This window comes from Athene noctua, chromosome 1, assembly GCF_965140245.1.
Source record: "Athene noctua chromosome 1, bAthNoc1.hap1.1, whole genome shotgun sequence".
NCBI lineage: Eukaryota > Metazoa > Chordata > Aves > Strigiformes > Strigidae > Athene > Athene noctua.
The window spans coordinates 80394287-80415451 of NC_134037.1; the positions used below are offsets into that span (position 1 = coordinate 80394287).

The following is a 21165-nucleotide window of genomic DNA, read 5'->3' on the forward strand; positions in this document are numbered from 1 at the left end:
TGTGGAAGGCATCTTTTCTGGGAGAAAGCTGCTCTAAGTGGTGATGGAAAAATTTGAGACAGGGACACCAAAAGGGAAAGAGTGCTGGGATAGAGGGATGACATGGATAGAAACACAGTTGTCTGATGACCTCAGACAAGTTGGTGGACTCAGCAGCTATCAGATTATGTGATGTCCAGATACGAACTGTAGATATAGCCAGTTTATAAATTTATGTTATTTACAGCAAGTGTTAAGTAATGCTGTATACAAACAATATAAATCTTCATAATTAGTGGTTCCATGAAATAATGTGTGCTGTCCACAGCAGGCTGAGCCACCCCAGCTGCTGTCATTTTCTGATTTTGTATGTGGTCTTTTCAGGTTTGATTGTAAAAGTATGGTACTATGTCTGATCCACAGATACAAAACTGTGGGGACTTTAGGAGTCCTGTTTACATTTATTAAGACTTTATTAATTAAAAACAGACAAAACAATTAATTGGTCACCTGTACTAAAGGGTGAAGTCAGATAATCTTCCTTTATAAAAATGAGGTCATAGAGTCATACAATCATACAATACCAGGGTGGAAGAGATCTCAAGGATCATCTGGTCCAACCTTTCTTGGCAAAACCACGGTCTAGACAAGATGGCCTGACACACCATCCGGCTGTATCTTGGAAGTGTCCAGTGTTGGGGAATCCACCACTTCCTTGGGGAGATTATTCCAATGGCTGATTGTTCTCATTGTGAAAAATTTTTTCTCTTGCATCCAGTCAGAATCTCCCCAGAAGAAACTTGTGCCCATTACTCCTTGTTTTTTCCATGTGACTCCTTGTAAAAAGGGAGTCTCTGTCTTCTTTATAGCCACCCTTTATATACTGGAGCATGGTGATAAGGTCTCTTCTGAGCCTTCTTTTCTCAAGGCTGAACAAACCCAGTTCTCTCAGCCTTTCCTCACATGGCAGGCTTCCCACTCCTTTGATTACATTTGTAGCCCTTCTCTGGACCCTTTCCAGCCTGTCCACAACTTTTTTGTATCGTGGGAACCAAAACTGAACACAGGTGTAGCCTGACAAGTGCTGAGTACAGTGGGATAATGACTTCTTTATCTCTGCTGGTGATGCCTATGTTGATGCAACCGAGCACCATGTTGGCTTTTTATGCTACAGCAGAACACTATTCACTCCTATTGAGCTTGTTGTCCACCAGGACCCCAGGTAGAGATTCCTTTCCACAGAGCCAGGGAGATCCCAGCCTGTGCTGTACTCCTGGATTATATTTTCCAAGGCACAAGACTTTGCACTTGTCCTTGTTGAACTTCATAAGGTTCTCTTCCAGCCTATCCAGGCCTTCTTGCAGGGCGGGTCTCTGTTCCAAAGTGTCCACTTCCCCACTCAATTTGATATTGTCAGAAAACTTCATCAGGGTACAATAGATCCCCTCATCCAGATCACTTACATATTAAAATCTAAAATATTAAAAATCATTGGGCCCAATATTGATCCCTGACGGACCCCACTTGTGACATGTTGCTAGACTGAAAAGGAGCTATTTACAACCATGCACTGGGTGCAGCCTGTCAGCTGGTTCCCCACCTGCTGCACAAGCCACTTGTCTAGACCATAGCATATTATTTTCTCTAGGAGATGTCAAAAGAGATTTTAACTCCTAAGACATTTGCATAATACTGGCCTTGAAATCTGTTCCTTTACCATCTTTCTGGAGACAGTACAAGTTGGAATGCCCTTGAAGACAGGCCTGCAGGAGCCAGCCAGTTTGATTTGCCTCCATCGCTCTGACTCTGCTGCGTTACAAGTGTGATTCCTGGGCACGCGGTTCTACATTTTCCTTCTTTGTAGCAGTAGGTGTCCCAAGGGAGCTCTTAGCTTCGACGTATTCAGCTGCTCCATACATGACCATAGACAACACAAGCACAGACAATAAAATGTACAGTTTGATGTAGACTTGCAATTTGGTGCTGTAACCAAAGGCAATGACAAATCCAAGTGATTCCCAGAGACGGTAATTTGCAAAGGCAGCCTCCTTGTGTTTCTCAAAAAAGATGCCATAGAGTGCTAGGAGGAAGGAGAGACACAGCTTGTGAAGGTTAATTCTGCAACAGTGTATTTTCTGCAAAGGGAATAAATAGACCACAATGGGGAAGATCGACCCTCCCTCGTAAATGCCACAGAAAGGAAAACCCAAGCTTTGTCTTAAAACACTTTGTGCTCCTGTGAATTTTTATAAGTGAAATAACAGAGCAAAACTAGAGAATATCAGAGAGAAGGGGAAAGAAAATGGGAGGGGGAATGGAAGAAAGGATGGTCTCTGTTGAAGTGAAATGGCAGGAAGTTTTTTTTTCAAACTATCAGCCACAGAAAGGAAGGTTCTTGCCCTGACGAGGGAGTAAGTAAGGAGGAAGAGGAGATGGCCAGAAATGGCCCTTGAAACTCTAGAGTCTTCACGCATAACTACGTAGAAAGTTATAGCACATCCTTCAGGGGCTTTTGTCTAGGGACACCGTGGTCCTTAGGGGCCAAGGTGCTCTTCTGGTGTGGGGTAGAAAGGATCAAAGAACCATGGGGACCTCCCTGTTGCCATCCTTCACCTCTCTTTGTGGGAAACTGCATGGACCCTGCATGCACTGTCTGCCTGTTCTTCAAACCGTTTCTTTCACCGGCCTAAGAACATGCAGAGACTGTTCACATAAAATGCGCGTCCCTTGTTTTCACCAGACCTTGGCCTCAGGGAGCCCCCAAGGCTTGCACAGTGATGCCAATGGTGGTAGCACGTGCTAGTCATACTTGCCAAGGTAAGAGAAACAAACTGACCCAGAACAGTTGAGCAGAGCACTACAACTGGGGTCAGATTTAATGTGCAGAGGAGATTTGCCTCTCTGCGATAACCAGGTTTTCAAATTTTCAGCTCCTGGGTAGGTTGGCAGAATGAATCTCCTTGATGCATACAGAACCTCTGGGCAGCAACTGGAAAACTTGCTTGACCGAGAGACTCAGTTAAAGTGATTGTCCTAATGCAGCCGTGTTCACTGGGAAGCTCCCGCTGAGTTCAGTCAGCTGCACGCCCACAACTGGGAGTGAGGGTGGGATTCCCAGCCTCCCAACCTGGCTAGTCCGGCACACAGGGAAGGGGAGAGAGCTTGCTTTCCTCTGGGTGCTGAGCTGGCATCAGTGGTGATAAAGTAGGGGGCATTTCCACTGACTCAGCTGTGGTGTGCAGGGAATGAAGGGGAGGAATATCAGGAACCTTGACTTCTTATCCACTTCCCTGTCTGACACCGCATCTCTCTGAAATATGCACATTCAGCCAAAAGGCACAGAGGAGTACAAAGTTCTCTGGAAATCTGGGTAGGCTCAACGCACCCTTCAGTTTTGTGAGGAAGGGGGAGGCATCATCCTTATGTAAAAACTTACTGCATCCTGATGAATATAAGAGGACATTTACTGACTGTTTCAATTTAGACACGATGGAAAATCTGGACAAGTGCCTCACAAGAGGTGCTTAGTTCATTAAACTGGCCGAGTGTAGTGTAGTGTGAAGTATTTGATAATTCGTCCAAGTTTTGCCTAAGGAATGAACAAGTGCAAGTTGTTCCTATAACTTTTCTGCTCTGCCCTGTGTTACCTTCTGGAAAGGGATTAGTGAGGGAGGTTTCACATAGGAAGATTTCTGATGCCATGACACTTCTATGTGTAAAGATTCTGGCTTTCAGCTGGTTTTCCTTGCGAGCACGAAGCCTTCTTTTTCTGTCAAAGCAATGGGAGAATGGGGTGAGGATCTAGTCCAAGGCTGAGGTATAAGAAGGGCTGACTTGGCAGGAAAGTCCTCTTTTCCAGGATGCATATGTAGTATTAGGTAGCAGTTACATTGGAACACGGTGTTGTTTTTGCCTCGAATCTAAACACTGGTCCTCACCACAAACACAGTCAAGTGCAGTGTGGCGCGAGTTGCCAGGCTGAAGATTTAGCAGGCCCTGCTAAGTATCTCCCTGTTTACCACTGCTCATTTTCCCACTCCTTTGCCTGGTACTAGTAGGAAGGGGCATATAACAGGACTGCTGGAAGTTGAGTCTGTGTTTATAAACGTTCCAGTCTGATTCATATCCCTTCTGAAGATGCACGTCAGCCTGGAACGAACTGTATTTTGCTGTAGTCTACCCAATAGCTCCGAGCTACACAGTTGTTGAGCCCCAGTGCAGTTGTTGCCAGGGGGACAATAACAGCATCTGTGTTCATGTTAGATAAGAGAGGGCACTACACACTCTGAAATGGAGCGGCTTTCCTTAGAAACAAGTGAGAGTGTCCACACACATACAAACAGGTTAGGAAACAGCGAGAAGTGACTCATCTACTGTGAGCCTGTACATCCTCCTCTAGGGGGAACTCCAGGATTAACTATCCACAGCGGGCCAAGGTGAGCCATCCTCGATTGCCATCGAATGCCTTAAGTGTGTGGCACAATGCCATTGTATTTATTCCAGGGGTGATCTACTGAGGCCCAAGCAGCAGTCATGGGAGCTTGCCAAAGGAAGGACCACAGACCTTAGTCCCCAGTGCTGTTTTAGAGGCCTTATCTCACCTCATAGCCTTTGGAGCTGGGAATTTCTCATGGGATGTGTATCTGTGTAAAACTGATGAAGGGGAGAAGAGATTTAGTCCTAAATGGGCACGTCAACCTGAAGATCCCGTTCTGGGATGCAGCATTATGGAGTAAAGTCACAGCACCCTTCTGATAAGGTTTCCTGTCATCACTTGACATTTCCGTGTGGCGATGCGACAGAGCAAACTCTGTGTAACTTTGTAACTGGGAGCTGTGGAACAGATGAAGAAGATACAGACAGAAAAAAGATACTCCGAAATCATGAGGAAGATTTTGGTTTTTTGCAGCTAACACAAATGTGCAATTTTCACAAGTCTCCTTCAGGAATCTGGAAATGGAGATGACCTGTTCCAGTGCTGTAATAGAGGTCACTCTTGTCACAGCTGCAGAGCTCACTGGCCATCAGGTAAGCACGAAGTGTTGTTTGCCATCTGTGCCTCTTCTGGGGGCTGGGAACTGCAGCCACTTCCCAGCCACCTTCTCTGACACATAGGTCCTCTGGACTTACCCCTTTTTTCCTAATGAGGGCATCAGGTCCATCGTTGTCAGGCATGCAGGGACCTTACTGGGGAGCTGTCCTTCTCAAATGACCTCTCAAATCTATGTAAATCCCTGAAGAGAGGGTGCAAAGTGGATGGAGCCAGGCTCTGTTCAGTGTGTCCAAGAAAAGTGGACAAGAGGTTATGGGCACACACCAAAACACAGGAGGTTCCCTCTGAACATCAGGAGAAGCTTTTTCACGCTGAGGGTGACTGAACACTGGCACAGGTTTCCCGGGGAGGGGCGTGCAATCTCCCTCCCTGGAGATACTCAGAAGCTGACTGGACATGGTCCTGAGGAGCTGACTCTGCCTGGGTGGCCCTGCTTGAGCAAGAGGGTTGGACCAGCTGACATCCAGAGGTCCCTTCCAACCTCAACCCTTCAGTGAATCGGAAAGAAGGCAAGTGTCTGAGGGCAAGGCTTTCTGGAAAAGAGAGAAGCAGGGTAAAGGGCACGTCCGTCATCCCAGTGGAAGACTAAGAAATGGCTCTCAAGAGTGTTGGGAAGAAGCCAGATGAACAATCAGGAAGACTGTGGCTGAAGAAGCAGGAAATGAAGGAACAGCTTTCCTTCAGAGAGAGCAAAATCCTCACTGGTGGTGTCGTTCCATGAACGTGAATACTGAGAGCCCTGAGTTAAAATTGCACCACAGGCACAAGGGTTGGGATGAGAGAGGATGAGAGGGTGTCCCTTGATGTATGTATTAGCTCTCCTCAAAGGGATACGAGGTGGAGCTGCTGGAGGAAGAGATCAGAAGTCTGGCTGGTCACTTCGTTGTATGTAGAGGCCAGACTTAAGGTGTGCTTGAGAGGAGATCACTGTCAGTGCTGGGCAAAGAACTGTGGTGTTTTCCCTTTGGCTCTCTAGGAGAAGATGGTCATTTATCTAGTGGGTGAAATCACCTGAGCTACTGAAGCAAGCAGAGGGACCTGAAGGAGGGAGGCCCAGACACATAACCTGATGTGGGCCCAGACAAGCCAGTTATGTCACATGCCTATTCCTATGACATCTGCCAAATATGAATTTGAGATAGAGGAAAACAATATTCATGAGATCAGAAGCAAAATACGGGAGCAGATGGGAGAGCATTTAGTTGTCTCACTGACAGGAGCTATGGCATTGACTTAAAAAGAGTGTGACTGACAGTCATGAACAGACTTTACTTCAAGTGATCACAGAGTACAGCTCCTTCCTGCCCTCTCCAGCATTTTAGAGCCTGACTTTAGCCTCTAGAAGAGAACTTCCTCTCATTTTGATTGAGGGGTGAGTTGAAATAATCCCTTATGGAGGTCGGTTTCTATCAGCTCATTATCTGAACTGCCAGCACACAGTAATTGCACTGTATCACAAAGCAGAGGAACATAAAAGATTGTAAGAACAACTGTAATGCGTCAGATAAGAAGTCCAGTGGTATACCTCCAGTAGCAGACTCCTAAAATAAGAGTGTAAGAAATGAGGCAAGCATACAGTGCTCTTCCCGCCCCGTGCCCTCCTGACTCTGGCTTGGGCACTGAGTTGGAGACTTCCTCTGGACCACCAAGTTTAAGAGCCCCCAAGAACATCTGCCCCTGAAGGGATGTAGTTCCAGCTTAAAACCAGTTATGTTTTTGGCCATGAATTCTGTACTTCGACTACGCATTGTGTGAAAAAAGCATTCCTTTTGATTTCTGTGAAGCCGGCGGCCTGAAAACTTTTATTTGGTGCCACTAGTTCTGTTATTAGGAGAAATAGTGAATTTCTAATCACCTTCTCCACAGTATTAATGATCTTACTGACTGCTTTCCTTCCTTAGCACTCGTCCAGGCTAAAGTGGCCTAGTTTGTTAGTCTTCCTTCAAGTGGAAGTCTGCCACGACTCAGCTCTTTTTTATCGCTTTCTTATGCCTTATCACATTGGATTGTGATATTTGAAACAGATCAGACCAGAACTGCATGGATTTACTTGGTTGTATAATGTTGCTCTCTGTGGTTTTTCTCCTTCAATTTGTTTCTAATAACTCCCAACAGCCAGTTTGCTGCTTCTTTTGTTGCTGAGCTTTGAGTTGATTTTTTATCCAGAGTAGTCTCCTTTATTGCAAATGACAGGCTAAATGTATCCTTCTTCTTAGTTTTCTAATTTTCTCTGGAACACTTATACTCCTCCAGAATATTTATTCTGAATAGCTGTTACCACCTTTTGAAGTGTCCTTCTCTCTTCATCTTGGAAAAGATTGTTTAATGAGTATTTTACTTTCCTTCTCCCAACTTGTTCTTATTTCTTCCACTTTTCAGTGAGCTAATGGATTTCTTTTGGATGCCGTCTTAAAGCCGTGATCATTTTTCGGCACACGTTGTTTTATAAAAACAAACTTGCAGATTTATATCTCAAGAGAATACATTTCATTGTCACCAGGACTTACCATTAACTTGTGTCTGCCAAATGGCATCAGATAGGCCCCAAAGAGCAGGGAATACGAAAAACACAGCAAGCTGCTTGGGATGAGGTCTCCAGAGCAGTAGTGCTATTATACAGGCGGTGTTTGTAACTGCGGCTGTTGATTTAGAAAGAAAGAAGGGAAATACAGATGCGGTTACAAACAGGTCAGACAGCGGTAGGGAACGCGTTCAGGTTCTGCCCCCAACCAGAGCACAAGGCAGTCTGAAAATCTTTCTGGTTCTCTGATATGTGCACTGACTGAGTTGGTACCTCATGAAATACAAGACAATGCAGTCCTTTTGACAGCGTTCGATTAACAATTCTGAGCAGTGTCGTGAGCTGAGAGGTCCTCAGTGCCGATGCGGCTGTTAGCCCAAAGAACTGCCACTGAGCCGGAGAAGGGGCTGCTGAAAGACAGCATGTGGGAAGGGGAGGAAGCGCCCTCCCGCTCTCCTTACCTCATCCTTAAGCACGGGTTTCCTTTCCGGGACAGAGGAGACAGCTAAAGATAACTAAAGGGTCTGGTGGCTTTTTGTCTTTCTTTTTGAGAGCAGTTTGTCAATGAGTCACTGACTCCTCCCCCCACTGGTGCACCTTCACAGGCCGAGTGCAAAGACTGTTAAAGAGAACCGAGAGGTTCAGAGGTCTTGCATTCCTAACACTATAGTTCTTGTATTATTATCAATCTTATTATGTGTTTTGGTCTTTTTTAATCTAAAATTAGTTTCATGGACTGAGATATACACCTAGGGCAGACACATATGGGAGAATCTCTGAACAAGTGACTGTGGCAATAAAGGACTCTGAATGTCTTCTTCCCTGTCCAGATTTAAAATTTCCTGTGGAGGAAATGTCTAGAATGTCTAGAAGCACATTAACTCAGTCAGTGGTGTTTCTAAAGATACAGCTTACTGTGTAGTAGAGGTAAGGTATAGGTACACTTTGGTATGCTTAGTGGATATAGGGACACAAATGAGACACTTGGTATTTTTCTGCCCCCGTTACTCTGTTGCTACTCATTGGAACAGTGTTCTCCGGAGAGGGAGATGTTCTTAGATATATGAGTCTCTTCTCCTTCTTCTGCAAGCTGAAAATTACTGTCCCATACATAAGCCCTCAAGTTACTCTAGCCTGACGGGCTGGCAGATGACTTGCTTTCACTTTTCTCCCTATAGAACAAGGGAAAAGGACACCAGGCCAACCTGTAGAAATCTTCCTAAAATTCCCAGACTGCTTGCTGAAATTTCCAGGTTCATCACCCCCTGAGACTCAAATCAACAGTATATCTCACGAGGCTGCCAGCTGCTTTTGCTCCATAAAGGTGAGGAGGTTTCACCCCAGTGGAGAAATCCTTCTCAGGTGTAGTGTAGGCCTCAACATGTGTGTTGTAAGATCCTTCATCACTGTTTGCATCAGAGCTATAGAGCACCAAAGCTGTAGAGCACTGTCTGAGTAGATAGTGCCCTCAGAAGCCGGGTGAACTACACCACCAGCAGAGTGATGCAAGGCAACGACCACAATACAGTGGTTAACTGTGCTACTTCTCTTCTCAGGAAGGAAGTTTGCCTCCAGGGTGACTGTGGCTTTAATGGACAGCTGACAGTGAGCTCTCCGTTCCTAGGGCATGCAAAGGGGGAGCACTGGATTTGATATATTACATGAGGTGATCAGTCCTTCAAGTGACCTCTACATACCTAATGCAAATAGAAGTTTTCTTCCTGTGAACTGAGAGATCTTTCCAAAGAGCAGAGAGCAGAGGGAATTTACAGCTGAAAAGCAGATCATCACATAACCAACATAATGTATCCCCAGGGCACAGGTCACATACGTCTGGAAGAGAAGAGACAGCGGTGCCACATTTTCTTCAGTGAAAATATGCAGCTCAGGTTCAAGGGTCTTAGCCTGAGTGTTTGGTAAGTAGCCAGCATGGACAAGATCAAAGGAGCACAGCTACAGAGTTTGCTGACAAGTCCCTGGGGCGTATTGACATTGTTGGTCTTCAGTAGCCACAGTCCTTAACCCAGTTCCCAATCAGACTGATGCCATGCAGACAGGGCAGTAACAAGCAGACGAAATCACAGCAGTGCTTGCTTTGCAAACAAGACTGGTGGAAGTGGCACGAGGAATTTTCTGCCCTTCCCTTCATGGCCCAAGAGATGAAAACTGACAGTCAGCATTATGGTCATTAGAGAGCAGATCCCAAGAAATGGAGAGGCCCCCACCTGTAAGAGCATACAACCAGTGGAGGTGGCCATGGAGTGCCCCGTTTGGTGCATTCCAACACAGCAGCAAGTGCACTCCACCCTCTGCTTATATGCAGGGCCTGAAGGCTTAAGCATCAAATGAGCACCTCAGGAAGATTGCCCCCTTTCTTTGGAGGCTTTCTCACTGAATGTCTGGAGAACACACCAGCTGTGTGTCTAGGTTTGTAGAGAAACTGGAGGAGCAGAGGTGGTTTTGATCACTTCAATCCGTCAGAGTTTGGACCTGTTGCACTAGTGACTGGTGAGGGCTTTCAGCCAGCCACGCTGAGGATTTGCCCTCTTCCCGTAAAGGCTGTCAAAATAAAATACGTGGTATGTGTGCTGACTTGCACTTACACGAGCTCTAGGGAAACCAGAAGGGAGGAAGATAGAAAAGCTTTGCAGACTTCTGGCTTTTCTCCCAGGTTGTTATTTACAACAAGCTGAAGAGTTTGAACCTGTAGCTCTCTGCTGTGGCCTCTGCTGGTGAGTTAAGCTCCCTACCGTGTTCTTTTTGAGGCTGTTCCAAGGGACACATTTACTGCTGGCCTCTCCCGATTGAAGATGTCACTCAGAGTTCATTCAAGTAGAAGTAAGCAGTAATTTAGCAAACCGCAAATCACCGTTGAAATCATCTTGATTTAACGAGTCACTACAGATCAGATGCAATAGTAGGACACAAAGGCACACAAACCAATCAGACAGAAATAGATTTTCATTGTCACCCACACCTTGGTGTAGTCGCCAGAAAGAAATCCCTGTTCAAATCCACTGTACATCGTCAGAGGGATTAGAAGACACTGCCTTTTATCTTTAAGATGCTGCAAAGTTGCTAGGAAGGTAGACCAAAAGGATGGTGTCTCTGGTGCTTCTTTCTCAGCCTCTGCTTGGTCAGATGTGATCTGGTCCAGAAACACAATGATCAGCAACACCGCTAGCACACCACTAGCTGCAAAAACAGAACAAAAAGTCCATGAAAAACTGAGGAATGCTGGAAGAATGATGGGAAGTTGCCTGCTGCTGTTATTGTTCTGACTTAGGGCTTAGCGCTCTGTGGGATGTTTTGGCCGCTGCCTCCGATTCCGCTGCAGTGTAAAGGCCATTTCTGCATAAACAAGAAGGCCTGATCTGCATTCACATCTTCTCCATAGAGCTGCGCAGCTCGCAAATCCCCTCAGTTTAGCTGCGACTGGCCTGCTGCAACGGTTGCCAGGCCGGCTGCGTGGCCGCAGAGGGTGAGCGCTCACCCTTCCAGGGCAAGCCAGGGGTCGCGGGGATTGGGAGCCAGCCAGAAGCAGCTCCCTCGGGAGCCATCAAAGGGCTTTAAATCAACACGAGAGAGGAATAGTCACTTCCAGTGCCAAGGTTTTCATGGCTGGGGTGGGGGGGGGGAGTGATCTTTCAAGTACATGCAAAGAAAATTAAAGGGCTAGAGGTAGAACTGTTGTCCTGGATCCCAGTATATGTCACTTTCTTGCCTTTTTTTTTTTTTTTTTTTTTTGTCACCTCAGAGCCATGCTTTGAGTATAGAATAGGTGCTATTTTAAAGATGATAGGGAGCAACTGTGGGTGACTTGACAAAGATGCAGGTTACAGCTTTGAATTTGTAATTTGCTAGCAGAATCAGCATACGAAAGAATACGTGGGGTAGGTAATCAGAAAATGATCATGTACTTATCGGCCTAGCTTTGTTGCTTGTGGAGAGAATCAATAGGATTTTTTTCAGGTTATCGAGAAGATAACTTTGTCTCGTAATATACACGGAGCCGCCACAGATTCACAACCAATTGCTTCATTACAGATGTAAGGCATGATTATGTTTCCTCTCTTACTTAGGCTGGCTAAATTCCATCCATGGAAACAAGGGGAGTTCAGAGGAAGAGGAGACCCAGGCACCTCTTCCCATCCACGTTGCCTGTTGAATGTGCTCCTATGTTACCGTGTAAGGGCATGCTCTTTTCTGTGAACTTTTAATGTCCAAATACATTAGCGGATTTACAGTAAATTGCCTCGGTTTTTTATTGGTTGTTATTTCTCATCCATGTCTCCTAGAAGGAAATTGTATTCTGCAGTGTCCTTGTTCTCCCCCGTGGCTGAGTTGTAAACCCTTTGTGACGTAAGTCATTGTCGGTTCTGCCAGGGTGTTTATTAGTGCTTATGGTCTGATTGCAGGACTTACATGGGTGAGAGCCAGATGTCCATATTTGCAAGACAAATATTCTAACAATTACATCAAAGGAATCAAGAGGAGTTTTAGGAGAGAAGCAACTGCATGGCTTAGTAGTGGTTTGTACAAACATAAACAGAAACATCCACAGTCCTCAAGAGAACTAAAGAACATAAGACTTATCCGCTATTGTCCCTACCCAAGCTGGGCAAAACATGTATTCAGCAACCAAATAGAGGAGACATGTAAAAAATGTCCGTGAATGAAATATTTAGCTATTTGGTTTCCCTCGAGGTAGGAAAAGACATATCTTTTTATTAAGAGCTTAAAAGAAAAATGAAACCCTCCTGACGCAGGGTCAGTAGACAGCAGGGTTGCATTCATTTTGCATGAGCAAAGCCTAAGGGAGTGCTGTACATGTTAGTCATCAAATTTAAATTTGAACTGGTGAGCCAAACCTGCCTTTAGCAGAAAGGCATCAGCTCCAGCACACCCTGGAAGGGAAGTGGGGGGATATTCTTTGCATTTTGTCACCAATTAGGAACGGGGGTTGGGGAAGGAGGGAGTTTGCTGCAGTGCCCTTGTCCGGTGAGGGCTGGCTCTGACCAGATCACATAGGCTCTCTGTGAGCTTATGACAAATTCCGCGCGTCTGTCTCAGCATGGAGAGTACATCTGTGTGCAGAGACGGTAAAGATATTTTAACAGAGCTTAGGTGACACATTGCCTTGCCAGATATTTCCCCTTTATGCAGAGAATAACTTGTTTTGAGCCAGATACTTTTTGAACTCTCCTTGCTGAATGAATCTTTGCACATCTATTTTTGACTTTCTGAATTTTGACAGCATCAGCCTTCCCCGTCTTTGATTCCTTTCTAAGCCTTATGCAAGGAAGGTCTATAGCAGTGTAGTTACTAAATGGGAGACGTGCCAACATGCTAAGTGCTTCTCTTTATCTTTGCCTTTCGCACTAAGGTATTATAATCCAAGCATCATGGCTGAGAATTGACTGAAGTTGTAAAATCTCAGCTTTTGAGATCAGGATGGTTCCAAAAAGCTCCCCCCAAATGACTGCATGTTCTGGGAGCTGTGGTTCAGGTCCACCTCTAATTACAGTGTAGTTCTTGTGCTAAGAATGTTTTACACGTGGTAGGACACCAGCCAGTTCTGGCAGGCATCCCCAGATGTCTAGAAGTTGGTGAGTTCAGGGACCACTGTCTGGGCTGCTCGTAGCATCTGGGATCTCTGCATGCATGTATCAATCTGCCCAAGGCCATCAGTAACTAGTTCACTATTGTTGATCCTGAAGATAGTGAATTTAAAACTCTCTCTCTCGTGCATAACTGGGTAAACTGCTGTAATTGGCTAATTGCAACGTGGGCGTCCTTTTGATTCTGGTCTGTAGAGCAACACGGACTTTGGGTGAAACCGTGGTGTCACCATACCGGACTTCAGCTTCATTACAGGTGAAATGCGTAAAGAATGTCTTGCTCCCACAGACAGGAATGATACAGCACAGGCACAAAACATTTGAAACTCTTTAGGAAGGAGCTGTTTACAGCGCTCTCATGTCTTTTCTCCTTTTAGCAGATTGGATTGAAGGAGGAAGTTGGAAACTTAGTCTGCAAAGTCACGTGAGCTTTCACGACTAGTTGGTTCCCCATCCGTGATACGCATTGACGCTTGTGTGGATTACTTACCAGTGTAGATCCCTAGCAGAGTGTAGATTAAGGAGTTGGAGGGTGCTGCTGACCCAGTGGTGTTAGCGGTATGAGTGATGCAGTCATACGCTCCGCAGCATGCCAGGTTTTCTTCCGAGACTTCCACTAATTCAGTAAGAACCAAAGGAAGAGATCAGATGAGTGCACGCTATACGAAAGCATATAAGGAGAAAGGAATCCAGCACTCGGTGATAGGTCCTGCTTTGAAATCCTTCCTGATTAGAGATGCTTAACTTCAGGATCCCATTTTAACACACAAAAATTTGGCTTAAGAGAAGCAGTTGCTGAAGATGGAATGCTAAATGAATGGTTACCTGGAGACATAGACTAGAGCCAGAGGCTGAGATCTGAAGCCAACTCAATTTCAGCATGTAAAGTTCCAGGGTGTATCTGTACCTCTTAACCGTAACACCCCACAAGACAGGCCCCTCAGTTTACACCTCCACTGAACTGATGGACCCCAGTTCTTACAGCCAGGGCACGTTATCCCTCTCCAGATAATTCCTTTATATGTTACAGGAATGGAAACCGCCTCGAGACATCTTTTTGTTTTATAAATTCAGATTAAGATTACCCGCTAATGCAGTCTTCCAAGAAATCAGCTTTCCCTGGCTTTACTACTTTATTACTGGCTTTATGACTCTTTGAGAAGACACTTGAAACTAGAACAGTTTGGCAGGTTTTGCGGTAAGACCTCTGCTTTGTTCAATCCTGTCAGTGTTGTTCCGGGCATGTGTCAAAGCCACGCACACGTGTGTACTCACACACCCTGCGTGTCACCATGACCCCGTGCCCACTCCCTTTGGTACCCTTTCTGTAAACAGTACTAACCCGAAGTGTGAGCCTGAGTGAGTTGTGTAGAGGGGAAGGATAATCAAAACCCCATATAATTATTTCATTGCTTTCACTGCAGAATTTGTCCCTGCTCCAAGCATAATAAAGGGCAATACAGTGTACCTTGGCTGATGCCTTAATCAGGACCTGACCTGCAATTTTTCAATTAGGGTTGTTGTGTAACTGTTTTTATGTGTGTTTTGCTCCATTGCTTCCAATCAAAGCTGTTTAGCTTCATAAACAACTTTAGGTTCTACATCAGATAAAACTTTGTAACATAAGATAAGTCATTACCTTATTATAGCCAGTGGCTACTGCCACACAGTTTTGAACAAACCGACCCTCAGCAAAATTACCGTATGCAAAAGGTGAGTCACACTGGCAAAGCATGGAAATACATAAACCAGGTTTTTTATCTGTTCATGCATCACCCAAAGATGAAGATGCACATGCAATTAGTGATACGGAAGCTGCAAGGCAGGGTTTGCTTTGTTCCTCTGGAAATAAGGCTGCAACACTGGTGAGTGAGAAAGGATGACTCTTGTAATTTACACTGATTACTGTCTTCCGTTGTACCTCATGGCGTAGCTTGCCTTGCTGTGTCTGGATGGGGTGTTGCAGGCAGCTGTCAAGTGCACGTACGTGCCTGAATTTAATGCGTTTTGGTTCTGCAGAAACATACCACACCTTTCTGACTGCTCAGTCAGTCACTGCTACATTTTAAGTGTATGAACACATGGGTGGATTCAGCACTGTCAGAGGAGAGGAAAAAAGGGAATGACGGGAGAGCCTCACCCCCTTGCCCCCCAAGAAGCTCCCTCTAAATGAAAGTTGAGTCTCAATGAGAAGGCAGGTTGGGAAGCTTATGCTATGCCTGCCCATCACTGTTGTGAAGATACACAAGGCCTTTGGCTCTGAGAGCGCTACAGTCTCTGCCCTGCAAATGAATCCAGGACAGACAGTCTGTCTCGAGACATCGTGTGGCTCGGTGATCAGGTCAGCGGGCTCTGTTGCACTTGATGCAGCCCTTTAGAACTCTGCTTTGATGGCGTTTCAACTATGGGTGGGTTGGCTTTAAAGGAAGCTTGCTTCTCCAGAAGTATCACACCTTGTGACAGCTACTTTGACATAAACCCAAGGGTTCAAAGAGTAAAACCTGATGCCAGCTCCTCGACCTTTAGTTTTAACCTAGTGCCTATTTGAATGCCCTCCAGGGGACATACCTCTTAACTGGGTCAGGGAAGCGAGGTAGGTTCTGGCTATTCATAGTGGCAGTGTACAGGGGAATCTCTTTCCATGTCCATCCTGTTTGGACTTTGACAGGACAGGGAATGCACAGGAGACTGCAATGATAATACACGGTAGCTCTTTGAATCTCAAAGGTGGTGCCCAAGTATTACTACTTTATCTTCACAGCTGCCCTTTTAAAGCTTATCCCAATTACAGGTGTGGGAAACGAGGGCAGTGCTGTTGAGCGATTTCTTCAAGCTACATCGGCATCTGCTCTCTGAGCCTGAAATACAGCAGAGGAGCCCTGGCACGCAGTCTCCTGCCAACAGCTACTTCTATTTCTTCCTGGCAATTCTGTAAAGCACTCATTTTCAGCAAGCACCGGCATCAGCTTGACTAACCTTGAATGTTTAACAGCAAATTAATCCAATACTACAAGTTTTGCAAAAGGGCTGCTCCAGTGTTTTGCCTTTTGTTTTAATCCACTTTAAATAGAAGTCAGATGTGAAAGACTGCCACTGCCAGCAGCCTGTCTGTGCTTTACAACACAGGGGTGGAATTCAAAAGGAATTCAATAGACATCTATTTCTGTGCTAGCTGTCTGCACTCTCTTTATGGCTGATGAAGAGTTGATAGAAAATAGACTCTTCCAGAGAGCAATTTAGCCCATCTGTTTCAGACATGTACCTTCAGATGAGCTCACTGGCATCTGAAGTGCCTGTTTCAACTGACTGTGAAGGCAATTGAGGGCCACTAGCTCAGCTCCCAAAATCTACCTTTTAACTATCTAGAACTAGCTGATGATTATAGAAAGAAGCACCAAGATTTCAAGATACATTTTACCTTTGGTGGAAGCTTGGCTGAATATCAAGGATGAGATGAGATTTCCCCAGATGCCGGAGGACTGAAATATCAGAAAGAAGACCCCAAAGTACTGGTTGATAATGTCTTTCCCATTTTTTCCTGCTTTCTCAGCGTATGAATTGCCAGCAATGGTGAGGTAAGTGCATTTGGCAGACCAGAGTGGTGCTCCTCCCAAGCCCAGGATCACAGAGGTAGGGATTAGCGTGTACCTGCGAAATAGCACTTTATTTAGCATTGTTATTATCCACTAGCATCATCATAATAATCATCATCATTTGCCCAAAGATCCAGAGGCAAAAATAGACATGAGGGAAATAGATCTATCCCTTGTGTGATTCAATACATCTCTTACATGGAACCAAGAAAGGGCCAGTCTTAGGAAGTCTGCAGGACGTGTAAGTGCTCCCAGCTTTGTCCGGGAGCTAGGCCTAGGCTAGGCTGGCTAGGCCTGTGCTCATGTGCCTTATCCTCTTGTAACTGAGAATTAAATTGGGCCTGCCCTTCAGAAGATGGATCACAAGAACTTTCCTCCGCAGAGGTGCGTCCCCTGTCAGCGGAGAGCAGAGGTTGTTCACCCCCCTCTGACAGGGCAAGGCAGGAGATGGCCTTGTCCTGTGGTCCTCTGCTCCCAGAGCCACTGGCTGGAAGACAGCCTTCCCTTCAGTCTTTCCAAAACCAGTCCTAAAAGTAATTTGGATTTTACATGAAACTTCTGTGGTTTTGGGTTGGGTTTTTTTGAATGGAAATCTCGGCTATACACGAGTTAGAGAAGCAGCCTCAGGTGGGGGGATGGATGCGTTCATTCTGGCTTTTTCCACATTCACACCTCTCTCCTTCACCTGCTACTGGACTAATTTATCTCTGTTTCTTGCAGTACCACCTTTGGCATTCGACTTCCAAATCGACAGCAGAGAGGGAGAGTAGGGATTGAGAAGAAAAAGAAGAATCTCCTTTGCCCTTACTGATTTTGTTCAAACACAATAGACAGGGTTAAAGTATTTCAGTTGTACCAGCTGGCGTAGAAGTTCCCTAAGGAGAACGCAACGTAGCAGCACATAGAGCCTGCGATGGTCCACTTGCAGCCCAGCTTCTTGATGAGGATTGGAGGGAGGAACATGGACGATAAGATGAGGGCAGCATAGAGAACGCTGAGGGAAGCAACGCCCAGGCCGCCTTCTGAGTGGAGACTGCTCTGCATGGACAGAAAGAGCGGCTGAGACAAGTTTTATCAGAGGCACCTGTTTCTGGGGTGTACAGGGAGTGGCTTCAGGCAGAAAGAGAGGGACACAGAAGCTAGGGCTGGGTATTACTGTCTCCTTTCCCCAGAGCAGCCTGATTATGGATTTATGGGTTTCCTCACAATGACAGCCCATTTATGAAAATGTGATACAAAACCGGGTGAGGACTGCTCAGGTCCAGAGCCTTGGTAAGTCAGGCTTTAGATTAGAGAATGTAATTCTAGTGAGTTTCTCTCTGAACAGAAGCGGAATGAAGGATAACCTCTTTTCTTGGCCTTCACTTTTTGTCTCAGGCAGGAATATCCTCAGGTCTGCCTTGCAAGGGCTGGCTTAGCAACAGTGGAAGCCCCTTTGCTTTAAATGACAGGGTTTTCTCAATCTCCAAATTCTTCAGAGGCCAAGGTCCAAATATCCTGATAGGCTCTGGGTCCAAATACCCTAATGGATGCTGGGGGAGTAGCACTGGAGAGCGCTGGAGGAGAGCGAGGCTGCTGGAAGCTGCCCTGAGCACTTCCACGCCCTGCGGCGGCTGCATAGTCCAGCCGCACAGGACAGGACCGTGTGGCAGCCGCGCAGCACCACTGGGGAGAAGCAGGGAGCGGGACTGTGAGGTGAGGAGATTCTCTGTCAAACAGCGTCACCGTATTTGAGAATTGGAATGTTTGTTCTGCAAACAGGCAAGGAGGCTTCCTGACTACAGAGGCCTTGTTTCTCAAACACCACACGCCTGGTCTTGTCTGCTACAGCTTCCAAGAAAGAGAAGTCAGGCCTCCAAAATCATATCATTAGCTTTATCCTAACTGGTTAGGGTCCTTTGTTTTTCTCAGGGGGGAGGGGAAGGTTGAAATAAACGATGACTATTTTTAATACTTCTCCTGCAGGCTACAATACAATAAAATAACTTTCTTTTGATTGCATCTCAGCAAGTCCTCGTTAACCCCCAGGACAAAATGGAGAGAGAAAAGGGCTACTTGGAGAGCATGAGAAGGCACCGGTCCCTCCTGCAGCGTTAGGGGGGGTTTTATGTTCCTGCACTTTACCTGAACGTGCACCGTTTCAGATGGTGGGGCTGACTTGCGGCTTCTTGGGTTTATCTCCCCCTGCCTCGTTAGTCTGTCCAGCTCCTAACATCTCCATCCATTTCTGGGACTGTTTTTGCAGAACTTCCCTGAACTGGGAATTTGAGTGTCAACGAACAGAAACTGCTCAAGGAGAGGAGAAGAGAAGGATGTACAGAGCTATCAGGGACCTCTTCCTGAAATGAGGTCAACCCCTTGTTATTGCAGACAAGGGCCTCCTATTATGTATCAAGCTCCACCTTTAAAGCATCCAGATTCTCACCCTAGTGGGAAAGTCAGACCCAATTGCTCAGGGTCATCTTTTAATATCCTGCCTCAGGTTGCTCATGGATGGCTTATATGCATTTATTTGTCGTTACACCAGCAGAGTCTTCTAGTCTGACAAGTTCCTCCTTGTGTTTATCTACTCGGAAGTATTCATAGACAGCAACAGTAACGCTGTTGAACAGAAAGCGCTGGTATCCTGCAAGTTCAAGTCATTCTAAAAACCCATCTCTGCTACTGTGCTTCAGGATGTTAATTCCAGTGCAAGCCTCAGATGACTTGGATTTAAAATAATCTTTTTTATTATTATGCCATGTCTTGATGCCAGGAATTGCTGTATTATTTTATACTTAAATTATTTAATGCATTGGGCATACATTTTTTATTATTTTATACTAGTGCATACTACTACTAATAAAATGATAGCAATTTAGAAGTATTCAGAGCAAACCCTTTCCAGAAATGGAATTTGTTTTCCATTTTGCCATATCTTCTTCTGAGGAAAACATCAGAGAAGTTTAGTTCTCATTCCAACAACTTTTGTGGACCTAAAGAAGTAGGCACAAGTATTCAAACTGTTTGAGAAGTGCTAGAATAAAATATGTAGTAAATGCTATGGATGTGGGTGAGGAATACTAACCTGCACCACGTTGGTGTCCTAGCCCACCTCATAAAAAATATTGTGCACACCTTCCTCAGAGAAACCATGGGAAGACTGATGGGTTTCACACTGGCCTGATGCCCTCCCAGGCCAACTGTCCTGCCAACAAGTGGGAGATGCTCCACTTACCTGTAGACTCTGTAGTCCTCCATAAGCAGTGAAGAGAAGTAAAAACCCAAAAGAAATGACCAAAACATTCTTAAGATTCCTTTCCATGTTGGCTCATACAAGACGAAAGGTCTGCTGGTGGGCACAGCTGGTCCAATTACTGCAGGGGATGCTTTGAGTTGGAGAAAAACAGCTTATGCTTTGTTGGAAAAAGTCACTTCTCACTGCATTTGCAGAGGAAACAGTGGTTAATTATTTGAGCATTGGCCAATGAACTTTACTTTTACTGAAAACTCCTCGCGGAGTTGTTACTCATTTACCTGTTGTGACTGAGGCAATAACGAGCGCTCCCAAGGGACATCTATCAGGTTTTATTAGATAGGTATATAAGTCACTTGCAACACTTGGACCGATTTCAGTATTGCCGTTGTACATTATATGGCTCTCTCCTATCACAAGCACAGAATGAAAAAAATTGCAAGCAGTGAGGTGACTGTCTGGCATAAAGATACACTAATCCATAAAGGGTGAAGATTAAAAGATTGTACTGAAATCTATATTAGGCCTAATGCTCAACTAAGGTTACAAAAGCATACTGGGAAATGAGATTGTGTTGCGGAGTTGCCTGCATACACCAGCTCTATAGCTGTGCAGGGAAGCAAACCAAGGTTGCTGGCTGCTTGGCAAGAGGGAGAGTCTTTGTCCGTGGTGAACCCCATGGCTTTGGTGTTTCAAATTGACCAAGTCACACGCATGACAGTAATTTTTCCCCGTCTTTCCCACTGAGTCAGAAGCCAGGAAGAAACATGGATTCAGCAGGTAAATGAAAAAGCAACTTCCCCTCCCCTCCTCTGGCCCTGGAAGGAAAAAGCCTTTGTGGGATGTGTTTTGCCTTGCCAGTGCTGCCTGGCTCAAGGACTGAAAAGCTTCCCCCTAGACAGCCAACTGTGTCACCTTTGCCTCTGCTTTCCCCTTTTCCAGAGCCTGCCCTTGTGAAGTTTCATTGTCTCTATTTGTGTGATGCAATGCCTGCCTGCCCTGCAAGTCCTGACTGAGCTTTCGAACATCCCCCTTCCGAGCACACAAAGTCCTGCCCCCCAAGCTTGACAGGGCAAACAGACTCTTCCTACAGCTGTAGCAGAGGAGGGATTTGAACTTGGGAGCAAAGTGGAATCCCAGAAAGTCCATGCTACACTGTAGAG

General features: G+C 45.6%; 1 protein-coding gene across 1 annotated transcript; it reads right to left on the bottom strand.

Annotated features, from left to right (window-relative positions):
- Positions 1 to 1793: 1793 nt before the first annotated feature.
- On the bottom strand, positions 1794 to 20071 carry UNC93A (unc-93 homolog A). Its single transcript, XM_074924982.1, has 8 exons — positions 19985 to 20071; positions 17624 to 17805; positions 16593 to 16822; positions 13665 to 13790; positions 10531 to 10748; positions 9251 to 9386; positions 7540 to 7671; positions 1794 to 2059 (listed from the first exon to the last, which is right to left on the bottom strand). Exons 1-8 carry the CDS (start codon positions 20069 to 20071, stop codon positions 1794 to 1796), a joined length of 1377 nt encoding a protein of 458 aa, XP_074781083.1.
- Positions 20072 to 21165: the final 1094 nt, after the last annotated feature.